The sequence below is a fragment of the Pinus tabuliformis genome, chromosome J (genome assembly GCF_031772625.1).
Source record: "Pinus tabuliformis cultivar Carrire ecotype Pingquan chromosome J, CPIR1, whole genome shotgun sequence".
In the NCBI taxonomy this organism is placed as follows: domain Eukaryota; kingdom Viridiplantae; phylum Streptophyta; class Pinopsida; order Pinales; family Pinaceae; genus Pinus; species Pinus tabuliformis.
Window position 1 is genome coordinate 230727669 of NC_142295.1, and position 13380 is coordinate 230741048.

General features: G+C 36.7%; 1 protein-coding gene across 6 annotated transcripts in view; it reads right to left on the reverse strand.

The window, feature by feature from the left end:
• LOC149226569 (uncharacterized) overlaps positions 1 to 13380 on the reverse strand; it is a 236237-nt gene that overhangs the window by 175859 nt on the left and 46998 nt on the right. For 4 of the 6 annotated variants that reach the window (XM_089375315.1, XM_089375319.1, XM_089375317.1 and 1 more), the window contains exon 2: positions 4581 to 4685. The exons of 1 other annotated variant lie outside the window; for it this stretch is intronic. In XM_089375315.1, coding sequence (XP_089231441.1) covers positions 4581 to 4685 — 105 coding nt within the window. The remainder of the gene's footprint in view (positions 1 to 4580; positions 4686 to 13380) is intronic. One more of the 6 variants, XM_089375320.1, reaches the window with a different exon arrangement.

Consider the following 13380-nt stretch of genomic DNA (forward strand, 5'->3'; position numbering starts at 1 on the left):
AAGTCATTTTTCATGCATGATAGTCATATTTGTCATTGAGCTTGTCCTCGATCTTGAAGTAAGATGTAGATGCCATGGAGGCTTGTCCAACAAATCTCTCTTAGTGATTTCTTTTCTCTCTTGCTTGGGCTTTGTCTTCACCTGGGCTCTGATACCATGTTAATTTTAGTTAACAATGGTAAGTTCTATGCTTAGCACAAGTACTTCAATGTACTTTTAGCAGCCCAATGACAATTTCCAAATTAGTTTCCAATAGCAATCACATTAACCATAAATCAAATTGACATTTGTTGAGAAATCTAGGGCATAGGGATGAGGTGATTTCTCTTAAATGATAACTGCTTGTGATGCAACTTTTCTTAGTCTTTTATTAGCTTCTTTCTTTCTTTTGATTATGTTAATGTTTTCTATCATCAAGTAGCTACCAAATCATGAATAAGCATGAGACAAGAGACACAAAATGTAGGCAATCAACCAGGGCCAAAACCTCTCCAACTTGAGAGGAAAACCCAAACGAATTCTTCTTCTTATAGAAACTTCAAGTGACGAATTCCAAGACCAAGACCCTTGACTTATCAACTTCTCCAAGACCAAGTCACAAGACCCTTTTTCACTGCTTCTCCTTCTTACCCAAGTCAACACTGGTCAAACTAACTTCTAGCATTGCTAATTTCGGTTACTCTGAAATTTCGGCCCTCTTCCATAGTCCTACAATTCTTGGCCTGCCTGAAACTTCTGCAATTTCACACGTGTGGGCTGATTGATGGAGCTTGATGGTATTTTCCTTCTTCGCTTGACTTGAGGGCTTCTCCTTGTGACCTCGGCTAGCAAGAATGTTGGTTTAGTGACCTTCTTCTAGGCTTCTTCAATGGCTGGTGTAACCCTACTGCAGAAACCCTAATCCCTGTCACACGTGCGAGGAGAATAACCCAAAAACAATGCCAAAAACACTTTGGTTTCTTCTTCTTCTTTCTTCGCTGGATGAGAGGCTCCTATTACTCTTTTTCTCGCACTTCTTGTTGTATTTCAGATGCTTGATCAAGTGGTGTCTCAAGTGAGGCTGAGTCCTCACTATATATAGTGATCTGCCCATGAAATAAGTTGACTTGTGCAAATGAGTAGGTCGGCATGCTCTTTTAGAATGATCTCCATCTCCTTTTGAGGGTTGACTTGAAGGAGTACTCGTGACAAGGTCTAGGAGAGTTAATGACTCAAACAAATTCTCTTTTTACAATATGTAACATGCCCAAATGGGCCTTCAATACATGACATTGACTCACTATACTTATTGTAAAAAATTTATCTATTGCAGCAACTGGAAATTATTCTTCTAACTGAAAATTTAATTATGTAGTTTATTTGCTACGGCAAACAACGAATAAAATCACAACTGCAATTTTCACCATAAAAATACTGCAGAAAATAAAATATTGAAAACTGAGAAATTCTAGCACACACAAGAATTTTGACACAATTATTTTTGGACAATTGTCCCCAGAAAAACCCAATGTGGGAAAACCGATGCAGCAGATGAGGGTTTTATTATTATTCTTCAACAGCAATTTTGAGTACAATAATTTAGATGCCCAACTGGCAATCTAATCTGAGGAAAATACTGGCAAAATTATCGTGAGAATTTTCTCTCACCCCACAGTTATTTTCTGCCTCCGAAATTGCCTCCCTAGCCTCTGCACTGAGCTCCCTGCGTCACCCTTTTCGCTGAGCTTACGCTAGCCCTCTAAGAATTTCAGCCTTTCTTCCTTTGCTTCTTCCGGGGACTAGAAACCTTCCTCCCGGAATGTTGTTGCCCTCCTCTTCAACCTGCTACTCACCCTCTAGCTTTATCTTCTCTACTGAGTTGCTGCTACTGAGAAAATCGAAGTACCTGGGAAACTAAGTATCCGCACTGGTGTATTCTCCATCACCACATCGACCTCTTCGTATAATCCACTGTTGGAGCACCAACGGCCAAGATTAGAACTTAATCAATGGCTAGGATCATCTCTGGATCGACCTGTGTGAGTTTCTAGATGATTCTCACCTTATCTCAATTAATATTGACTAATTAACCATATTCCCTAAGTTTAGACTTAGGAAATATTTAAAAATCAAATAATCTTATTGAAACACTTCTAGGCGAAATTTCCATAAATGATTTCTGCGTTTTGGAGATCTCATGTATTCTAGCCTCTCCACCAAATTTCGTGGCTAGAAGACATCCGATGCTACAAAAACTAACACTTATGACTTGATGACCAAACCTAATAGCTCACAATGGGAGCTTCATCTATAAAATTACTTGAGCATGAAACCCATGACTCAAGCATTACAAAATAATTTTTATTTTTCTTCTAACATCAATTACCTAAAATCATGATTACACATGTCATTATGAAGACCGAACCTAGTTACATATTTCAACAACAGTAACTGTAGATAGAACATGAACAGTAAAATGCAGAATACAGGCCAAGAGAAGAGAACACCAAATTTGGCTAATGCCAGGGAAAAACCCCAAGATGGGGAAAACGATTTGATCAATTCTTCTTATTATTATATCAAATGTTCAGCAGAGAGAGTACAATAAAGTCAAAATTGACTTGTCAATTGATGATTAAAGCAGCCCTGTCAAATCTGAAATTTTCTAGAGCAATCAACAGCGCTAACCAGAAAGTCAACGTTGGTCAAAGCAGTAGCAAACTATCCTCTAAGCAGCTTGGTCATACCCAGTCAAACTCAGCCTTCTAATGTGGTCAAACTCAGCCCAAAACAGTCATGAAAATAGTGGTCAAACCTTGTCAAACTCTATGGTCAACTATGTGATTTGTCTATGGTCAAAGTCAACAAAACGCCTCGGTTCCTGTGCCAATAAATGCGGCCTGCCAAAAATGAAATTCTGACCCAAAAATCACAGTCAAATGTGGTCAAAATACCTCTGGTCAACACTGGACAAACCTACAACAGACTGAAATTTCGGCCCTATAATTCATCCTACAATTCAGCATTCCGCTGCCACACGTATGAGGAAAAGAGATGCCCAATAAGTTGTACAAACCAATCAGATGAGGGAAGAGAAGAATGTGTGAGATGAGATGATGCCAAATGAGGTTTGAGGTCTCTCATATTTATACAAGTCATTGAGGGTGAAGTGACATGTCTCTTGGTCTTCATGAGCCTACATGATGTGGCTGACTTTGACAATTCACACGTGTGGGCATAAATTCAAAAACACATTTCTGCTTATCCAAATTTGATGATCTTTAGGTCGATTTTGGTCCTCTCGAAGAGAAGAATTCAATGCAATGATCATCTCCATCAAATGAGTTGTCTAAAGTGGAATTTGGCACTAGTTGTCAATTTTAACAATGCCCCTAGGTTTATTGAGTCAAAGTCCCATTTTTTTTATTTTTAAATGAAAAGAGTCAAATATGTACCCACAAGACCAGGTTGGCCCACCAGATGATCATGTCGGTCTGCCTAAAGAATGTGACTTTTCAAACACACGAACTACTATATATTGGCCAGCGTGCTCTTCCAATTTGGACAAGTTGTTTTTGCAGTTTGGTGTCAAGACAAGCAAATTTACTCAAGCTAGATGTGAGTTTCTCCCAAGGTATGATGCAAACTTCTTGTGGAAAGGAATATGAATTTCCCTTATGCTATTGAGGAGGAGAAGAGGTTGTATGAAGACAAGATTTCTGAGTTTTTGAAGATTCTTTGACGAACATAATTTTTACATCTTGTGGATAGAATAGAGGGTTGACCTGGTGCTTATGGAACATTGGTTTTTGGTCTTGGGTCTTGGATATCTCATTCTGATCTGGTTCTATAAGAAGAGAATTTTTTCTAGGTTTCCCCTTTGGAGGGGTTTCGCCCTGGCTTGGAGCCTATATCTTGTGTTCTCTGTTTTTTGTGATCTTCATGTTTTGTCTCCCATTTTAATATAAGTGTATCATTTGTCTCCTATATATATATATATATACACTATAGAGACCTAATCTTAGAATCATCAATATTGTCTTGTTCATTACATTTATCATAAAGGAGGCTTCCCCCTCGAAGTGGAATGTAATTATTGGTTTCTTATCATTTTAAGGCGCAAGGATAATAATAAACTTGGGGACATGTGCTCATTGTAAAGCGCATGATCTATGTGCTTGAATGAGGACTGCATGAGAATCCCTTCCAATTCATTCATGTACTTCTGTTAAGATGACCAAAGGACAAGATCTCCACAAACAGGTTGCTTGTCACATCCTAAAAGAATGTTCCCTGATCCCATTTACGTCTTTGTACTCCTGTTTTCTTATGAATTTTTACTTTATTGCTTCAATGAATATCCATATTTTTTTGTATTCTTCGCACTATATGCCAATGCCCATGTACCCATATTTTAGGATGTCATGCAGGGTACTTTATATACATCCCTTTTAAATCACCAGTCCTCAAAGCCATGTAAGTTTAATAAAAGTAATATTTGACATTGTAAAAAACAACATGCCTATCTGTAAGCAATGATGATACAAGGATAGTAGCAATCATATAAACAATGAAATTGAGTCTATATGAAGGTTTCTTACCTCAACCACTTTAGAACCAAGAAATCTAACTCTTTGTTGCCACACATACTCAGCCAAAACAATGCTGCAAGGCCACACAAATAGTCCATAATCTTCTTGCATCACCTAAATTTCAGAAAGGTACTACATAGTGATACATAAAAGAGTCCATGAAAAACCAATAGACTCATCTTGGTGCCACAACATAATAAATGAAGTACTAGAAATTTAAAAGCTTTAACTACAAATTAGCAAATCAATTCAAAACAATAATGAATTTAGATTATCTAGGGCCAAAATAAATAAATCGACAACAATGACTATGTAATGAGGTTATGATTAAACAAAATAACAATCCCAGCACCATAAATACCTTCTACTCGTAGAGAATAAACAAGGCATATGATCTGCATTGGTAGATATATTGCATGATTACTGTAGTTAGAGAGCACTGTATCTACTACAAAACGGTTTGTTGATTTTGCATCTTAAATCTAAGTTGATTCATGTTTTGAACTATGTTAGATATCTATCTTTGATCTTGAGAAGCTACTCTTAGACAGACAGATGTAATTTATGGACTCCCTTTTGCATGTTTTGAACATGTACCATCCCCATTGATTGCTTTTAGCCATCTACAAATGGTAATATAAATTTTAACATTGTGAATAATATATTTATCAGAGAATATAGAATTTAATAGATCTGATTAGTTCATACCCTGCCCTAGGTTGCTTAACTTCGCATATTAACTCACAATTCAAATCGATTGGTCAAACACCCATTACCAATTTTTTCTCTTTGTGCATGGATGATGGGAGAACTTCAGTTAAGCATTCCAAGGTTCCTCCTACACCTAGTCAAGTCCTCCCAATCCAAAGCATTCCTTAGAGGACATTGTTACCCATTGAAAATACAAGGTTCATTTCGCATTTTCATGTGTCTTTCTTCACTTACTAGCATAGTAGGATATCATTAGAGTTCAATGGCAATCACAGCTTACAAGAGGAGAGTTGGAGGCCACGCACCTTGTTCTAGCATGCCTGAGCACTTCCCAACATCCAGAGAAAGGACAGAACTATTAAGGAGTACTGATAGTTTGGTGGAGGCTTTTCCAAGGACATATTCATCATGAGGTTCCACTTGGGCACACTTCACACATACTCAAGGCATGGTTACACAGTTCATACCCTGCTTTCTTGCATCATTGAGGAAGAGTCTTACAACCAAGTTGAAGCCAAGGCTTCAGGACCTCATAAGATGGAGGATGCGAGCAAGAAGCCCTAGAAGATTAATGCCCTACCTCAAAGTAAAAGTCAAAACATGGCCCAAGCATAAAACACTTTACCTTGGAGGGCATCCAGACCATGATATGTATCAGGGAAAGAGGCTAAGGGAGCAAATGTCCTACCTTGCAAGAGGCCCAAAACATTTTAGGTGCCAAGAAAAGAAGCCAAAGGAGGAACATGTTGCTTGGACTGGTGACATGTGACAATAGAAGAATCTATATGGCTAAAAGAGGTCCCTTGGTGTCACTACACATTCTTCGACGCATACTCCACATATTTGGAAAAGTGTTTGTTGTAACTTTTTCTTGTCCAAGAAAAGTTACAAAATTTTTCTAATTGGTTTCTTGGCCAGAACCTCGAGTATATTGAAACTCGCTGGAAAATTTGGTTTTTACACAAGTTTCTAGGGTATTATTTATTATATTTTTCATTTTAAATAAAATTTAATTTTATAAAATATAGATAATTATATTTTTATAAAATTATTTATTTAAAATATTAAACTTATGTTAAAAATATTGAGTCAACCCCAATCTCTAAATACGACAACCACATTTATTACCATATATTACGGGGGTCAAAAGTCAAAATCAATAAGTCCATTCAAACCTATGTCCCCACCCTGCATTTCACACATTAAAACACCATAATCTATAATACCTCGAGATGTGTGAAATATTAAATCGATGGTTTGCGGGGACCCCAGACTATCTGAATTTTAACCTACCCCCCCCCCCCCTGAAATACCATTGCCATAACATTTACCATATTGATTTGAATTTATAAATGTGAGGTGGGAAATTTTTAAAATTATAAAGTCTGCATCTAAGGCGAGAATGAAGGGAAGATTTTTATAGCTCTATTTTTCTGGAATGAGCTTATGGGTGAAAGTTTGAGGTAAGAGGAGGCTAGGTCAACAATTTAAATATATCTTCATGCAGGGAAAAATGAAGATACATGTTCTAGAAGTACATTTCAAATTTCAATAGAAATCATGGAGTTTCCAATGTTATAAGGAAATATTTCCTCCCTATGGAATAATTTTACAGAGGTGAAAATGAAATTTTACAAAGCAGACAAATGAATGTTTTTTGCTATGGTATAAGGAGGAAAAAAATTATAAAGAGGAAAAATGCACGTGAATAGAAAAATTGGATAATTTCATATCCAAAGTTTTTACAAGAGTGAAAAAGGAGGATAGAAAAGATATTTTCATAATTTACCAAACATGGTTGGAGACATGGTTTTCAAAACCATGGGGAGCTAGCCAGTAAATGGTTTGCATAAAAAAATGAAAATTATTTATGAAGTTTCATTTATTCATGAATCATAAGTATACCAAAAGTGGGCAAAACTAAATATGAAAACAGTGGATGGTTTGGGTAAATTGTTGTAAATTTCATTTATGAAATTCATAAACAAATAAATGCTACAATGGAAAAGTATTACAAGACATGGTTTTCAAAACCATGGATGGTTTTACAGAGCAAAGATTATTTAAGGAAATATGTAGAGATTTGATTTATGAAATTCATGAAGAAAAGAATAGTTTTACAGGTCAAAACAAGACATGGTTTTCTATTGAAGACATGGTTTTTCAAAACCACAGTCAAGAATTACTTTTATGGAAATATGGAAATATAATTTTATAGATTTTTGGAAAATTTATTAAAATATCTTATTCCCAAAAACTTAAAATTAATATTTTTGAAAACTAAAGAGTGACAGAAAATCAATGATTTCCAAATCATCTCCAAATTTTATGACAATGATTAAGCACCTGAAAGATAATCAATTGAATTATCAAAGGATTTTATCAAAAGACAAGGGATTAATCAATTCTATAAAAAGGATCAGTCAACCACATTATGGACATGATTTTAGCATCTGAAGAAGGAGGAAGATCAACAGTCATTCTTATTCAGATTTAGAGGCAGAGATATTAGCACTCAAAAAACACCTAGCAGCAGAAGATCAACAAACTAAGGATCAAAGTGTAGTTTTCCAACAAACAGTTTAAGCAGCTCAAGATTTCAAGGCAGAAGACTTGCAAACAGCTCCAAATTTCCTGCAGTTTTTCAAAGATTGTTTTTGTTTTTAGTATATTGTTCAGATTTTTATTCCAGAAAGCTAGACACAGTTAGTTTGATGTAATCCTCAATATATTATTTGATTTTCATTGTATAAGGGTTGGATTTTGATGCCAAAACCCTGCCATTTTTGTAAATACTTTTATTGTAGAGTTTTTAATTGAAGGTTTATGGCTTTAGTTTTATGACAGAATTTGTTTCTCATGTATGTCTTTTCCAGTGATTTCATAATTTGTTTCTTCATAAGTTTGAGGTAATATAGAAGTTAGGGAAAGGCTAGGTTTGAGTATCAACCTCCCTGACAACCCACTGCAAAGTTATCATCTACACTAAGACTAGCTAATTGAATAGTCTGTTTAAATTAGTTCCTTTGCATCATTAAATTATTGTCTTTTATCGTCTCTTAAACATATTTATGTGGGTTACAGAGATTATCCTGTACGCATCTGCTCTTGTTAGATGATTAAGTATTCAAGGAGGATACTTGATTATCTAATTTCTCTTCTATTCTTCTACCAAACTCTTTAAAGCTATGTTATTTTGTCAAAGCTGGACGTTGGAACTTTGATAAGGCCTCTACAAGAGAGGGATTTATTTCTGAGCAGAGATTGGATACTCATCAGCAACCACCTATACAAATCCTAGATCTAGTTGTTTTGCTTGATAGGCTGCTATCCAGTGACAATGAACAACATTAAAAAGCCTCGTAACACTTGAGGGAGCCCCCTCTAGTTCGAGGGCCAGCTTGAACCTAAAGTTTGGTCAAGTTGGTTTCTCGGCGCAGTTTCGCAGCGAAGAACTGCCTTCAAGAAACAATACAACAATGTTGATGTTAGTTTTCTTGAACCCACCGCCTAGCATTTAATTCCTAGCATAAATCTTACTGAACAAACACACGACTAGGTTCCTAACAAAATATTCAATGGAATCACAATTACACAACGAATCTCAATAACATATGACACACAGATTTCTGCCCAATCAAATCAGTTCATCATTAACTATGATTCAAAACTTACTTAGGCTCTCGTCTTGGGATAACGACCCAACTGAGAAAATACAGAATACAAAATAACCCTTGATCTGATCTACCAGATCTGCCCTAGATCGGTGCTCAAGCTTCTATGCAGATCTGGATCTTCAGCCTCTCTGCACTCCCTCAAACCTGGAACTCTGGAGCATCACACCCCTCCTGAGACTAGTGTCATTGTATGGTGTGTCTTCTCCCTCTCCCTAGCCTTGCTTTTATAACTTTACATTGAGCCAAAACCCTGATTTTGAAGTGATTGATGGTCGAGATTAAATGTCACCTCACTCAAAATCAACGACTAAGATTAAAACTTACTAAAGAAAATTACTTTTCCTAAGTTTCTATTACCACAATAAGCCAACATACTAATATGTGATTTTCCTAAGTTAGACAACTTGCTCAACCTAGAGCAAGTGTTCTGAGGAGATGTGGGCAACTTCCACATGCCTAGGCACAAGGCCTGTGTGGAAGTACTTGCCTGAGATACAAAAATCAACAGTTGCCCCTTTAAGGAGAACTTTTGGCAGTAAGGACACATTATTAATTTGTTTTCACATATTTGGAAGCATATTTCACCTTCTGGGCTGTTTGGAGATAGACACATTGTTTGAGGTTTTTTCTACATGTTTGGAGACAAGGAGACAATTTGTGCCATCATTGACATGATCAAACCCTTAGAAGAAAGGGCATTTTCCTTATGAAGATAACAAGTGGCATTGTGGACCTATTTTATTCACTCGAGGAAAAAGGTAGCAATCCACTCAAAGGAGGATTCTAGGGTCTTCTGAAAAGAAATATTATTTTATGAACTAGGTTTTGATTTAAAAGATATAAAAATAGGAGAGAATTCATTTATTATAAGCATGGTTGAAAGAATGGAAGTTTCCCTCTAAGCTTAGTTAAATATATCTTGGATGATTGAAAGAAAGACTCATCCAATGTGAGATTTTTCCTTATCTTTATTCTTTTCATAGATGATTATGGTTTTTGCAAGAATTTCCATGGTTTTTGCTACTAAATAATCTTTGAAGAAGAGCAAGTTTGTCACATAAGAAATAGGATATAGGTTGTAATCCCTCCCTAATCTTTGATGTAACATTGAATTATCAAAGGAATCTATCACTATAATTTTTTGGTTAGGGTGAGACCTCTTTGATTTGTTACTACCCATACTATCACTTCTTGTGATAAAGTCCTAAGATACAAGGCCTCAGAGGAGCTAAGAGGGCTACCTCACTATCACCACAATAGCATCATCTCTCACTTTATGCCAACTCTCCTCCGACACAAGGGGGTTTCCATAGGAAAAAAGTATTATGCATTTAGAATTATGATTGATGGGTGGATCAAGACTAGTGTCAATCCATTTTTGGGATATGGAGTCAAACAATAAAACTTTAAGGGTTGTTTTCTTACGATAAAAGAACAAAATGAAGTTGGGATAAACAAACTACAATTGTCCTACCTTTGTTGCCCACATATGCAAAAATTGTCTTGGAGGAATCACAATGAAGGAAACCTTTAAAACATGCATAAGGGTGTACCATGTGCCTACCAATGAATAATATGAACGTGGCAACAAACACGAATTAAGATGAATGATACAACAATACATTTCCATCCACAGAGACAAAGATACATAAGATGGGAAATGACTATCAATTAAGTATTTCTAAAAAGAGGAATAAAGTTACCTAGAATTTTTCCCTTCATAGCATATTTGTTGCAAATGATCTCTATCATCCATATTCAACAATATTGAATCCGAATTCCGAAACATGTGCCTCAACAAGAAAAACACTTAACTTGCATATTTAAATTCAAAAGGATGTTCAACTAAGATGCAAGGGGGAATCTCCCCAAATCCAATCATGCCTAACAATGGAGAGAGCTAGTCCTCTTCTAGACTTAGCTCCATCTCCTTGCAATAAAAAAATAATTTTGTGAATTATACATCCACTTTCATCTCCTAGAAATTATAATGAAGTATACCTAGATCCATGCTTTTCTCCAAGAAGAACACCAAAATAAAAAATCAATGGAGCTCTCCAAAGCAAAATGCCCTCGTAGACAAATAAAATAGTGAAGCAATGACAAGTGACATGCCACATATGCAAAATGCCCCACTAGGTTGGGCTAGTTCATCACACAAGATGCCATTTGTCCTTTCCTTCATTGGAATGCCCTTCAAGAATGATCTTCAATAAACTCCTCCAATGAAATATGAACATGTATCGAGTCAAAGGATGGGGAGTGCTTTCTAAGAGAGGAAACTATAATTCCATATGTCATCATAACAAATAGGGCACTCTCCAAGAAGCCCCTTTACCAACATTACAATATAGAAATCCCCTTACAAGAGGTGCACCCTTGAGATGTGTTCAAGGAAATGATTAATGTCACATAATATAAAATAATCCAAGGAGAGTTGTACCTAGATCCATGCTTTTCTCCAAGAAAAATACCAAAACAAAAAATCAATGGAGCTCTCCAAAGCAAAATGCCTTCATAAACAAATAAAATAGTGAAGCAATGACAAGTGACATGCCACATATGCAAAATGCCCCACTAGCTTGGGCTAGTTCATCATGCAAGCTAACACTTGTCCTTTCCTTCATTGGAAGGCCCTTCAATGCTGGGTGTGTGTTATATTCTTTCTACGCATCATGTGGTTTGGGGCAGCGCCCTGGAAAAAAAAATATTTTATGTGGACCCAATAGTAGTTGGGACTCGGGAGAACCCAATGATGGACCTACCCATGGTTTTTGCACATGGTTTTTGGGCACAGTGGTTTTTGCCCATAGCATTTGTAGATTCGATCAAGGGAACTACGGCTATGTTCTAATCCAGGGGTTTATATATGCTTCGGCATGTACATATATGTATTGTAACATTGAAAGGAATATAATGAAAAATCAATCTGGTATTCCCGGTTTTGGGATCCAAGGGAAAATCTCTATGTATATTTTTTTTATGCTCTTGCCATTGTATATTTTTCTGTTTTAAGAATCTGTTTACAGGTAATTTCTGTACAAGGTTAAAACCTACATTTGGTATCAAAGTTGTTTCGGCTTCAAGGGGATGCCTTCACTGCTGAGAGGTTTTGCTCGAGCCTATGGTAGACCCTGTTACAGTGGGAGATCTGTAGGATCGATTCTTGCGGTAAAAGAAGATGGCGAACAGTGGAAAGATTGAGATCAAGAAATTCATTGGACAAAGTTTTGAGTTCTGGAAGCTCAAGATGGAGGATTTGTTGGTGGGTAGAGATCAGTGGATCATTATAGATCTAGGTTCGGCACCAACGAGAATGCCTATAGAAGACTGGGCGAAGTTAGATCGGAAGGCGAAGAGCACAATATGATTGTGTCCTTCAGATTCAGTATTGTTGAATGTCCCGGGGGAAGCTACAGCAAAGGCTTTGTGGGACAAGTTAGGGACTTTGTATCAATCTAAGTCTCTGGTGAACAAATTGTTCCTGCAGAAAAAGTTGTATAACCTGAGGATGAAGGATGGAGACTTGGTGACAGAGCATTTGAATGCCTTCAATACTGTGGTAAGTCAGTTGTTATCTGTTGATATTAAAATTTTAGATGAAGATAAGTGCATCAGTCTGTTGTGTTCTCTACCAGATTCGTGGGATAGTCTGGTTGTTGCTATAGGTAGCAATACAACTACCTTGAAGTTTGATGAAATAGTCTCATCCTTGTTGTTAGAGGAGATGAGACAGAAAAATATGGAGAGCCAGAATGGAGATGCCTTGTCTGTAAGAGGACGGTCCCATAACAGAAACAGAAATAAGTCCTCAAGTGGGAGATCTAAATCTAGAGGGAGATCTAAATCTCCAAGAAAACCTGTAAAGGTATGCTAGAAATGTGGAAAAGAAGGGCACTACAAAAAGGATTGTAAATATAAAACTCCTGAGAAAGGAAAAGGATCTGATGATGCTCCTTCTGTAGAGGCGAAAACTATCTCAGATGAAGCGGGGATGTGTACTTGGCTTCTTCTTCAAGTACACACGTAAATCATGAGGAATGGTTGATTGACTCAGGTACATCCTGTCACTTCACTCCTCATAAGGAGTGGTTCTGTGAGTATGAGAAATCTGATGGTGGTGATGTCTAGGGGATGACAAGAAGGCAAGAATCATGGGACGTGGAAAAGTCAAGTTGAAGTTGCAAGGTGGAAGGATTAGAACACCTCCTAGTATTCTGCATATTCCTGCATTTATTTCTATAAGCAAGATGGATGATGCAAGTGTAAAAACAGTGTTTGAAAAAGATACCTGCAGGATGGTTCGGGGAGCACTAGTATTGATGCGGGGAGTTCGGATTGGAACTCTGTACAAGCTTCTGGGTAGAACTATTATTGATGGATGCAATAGTTTTGTGGTTCTTGAAAGTGGAGAAAAAAAT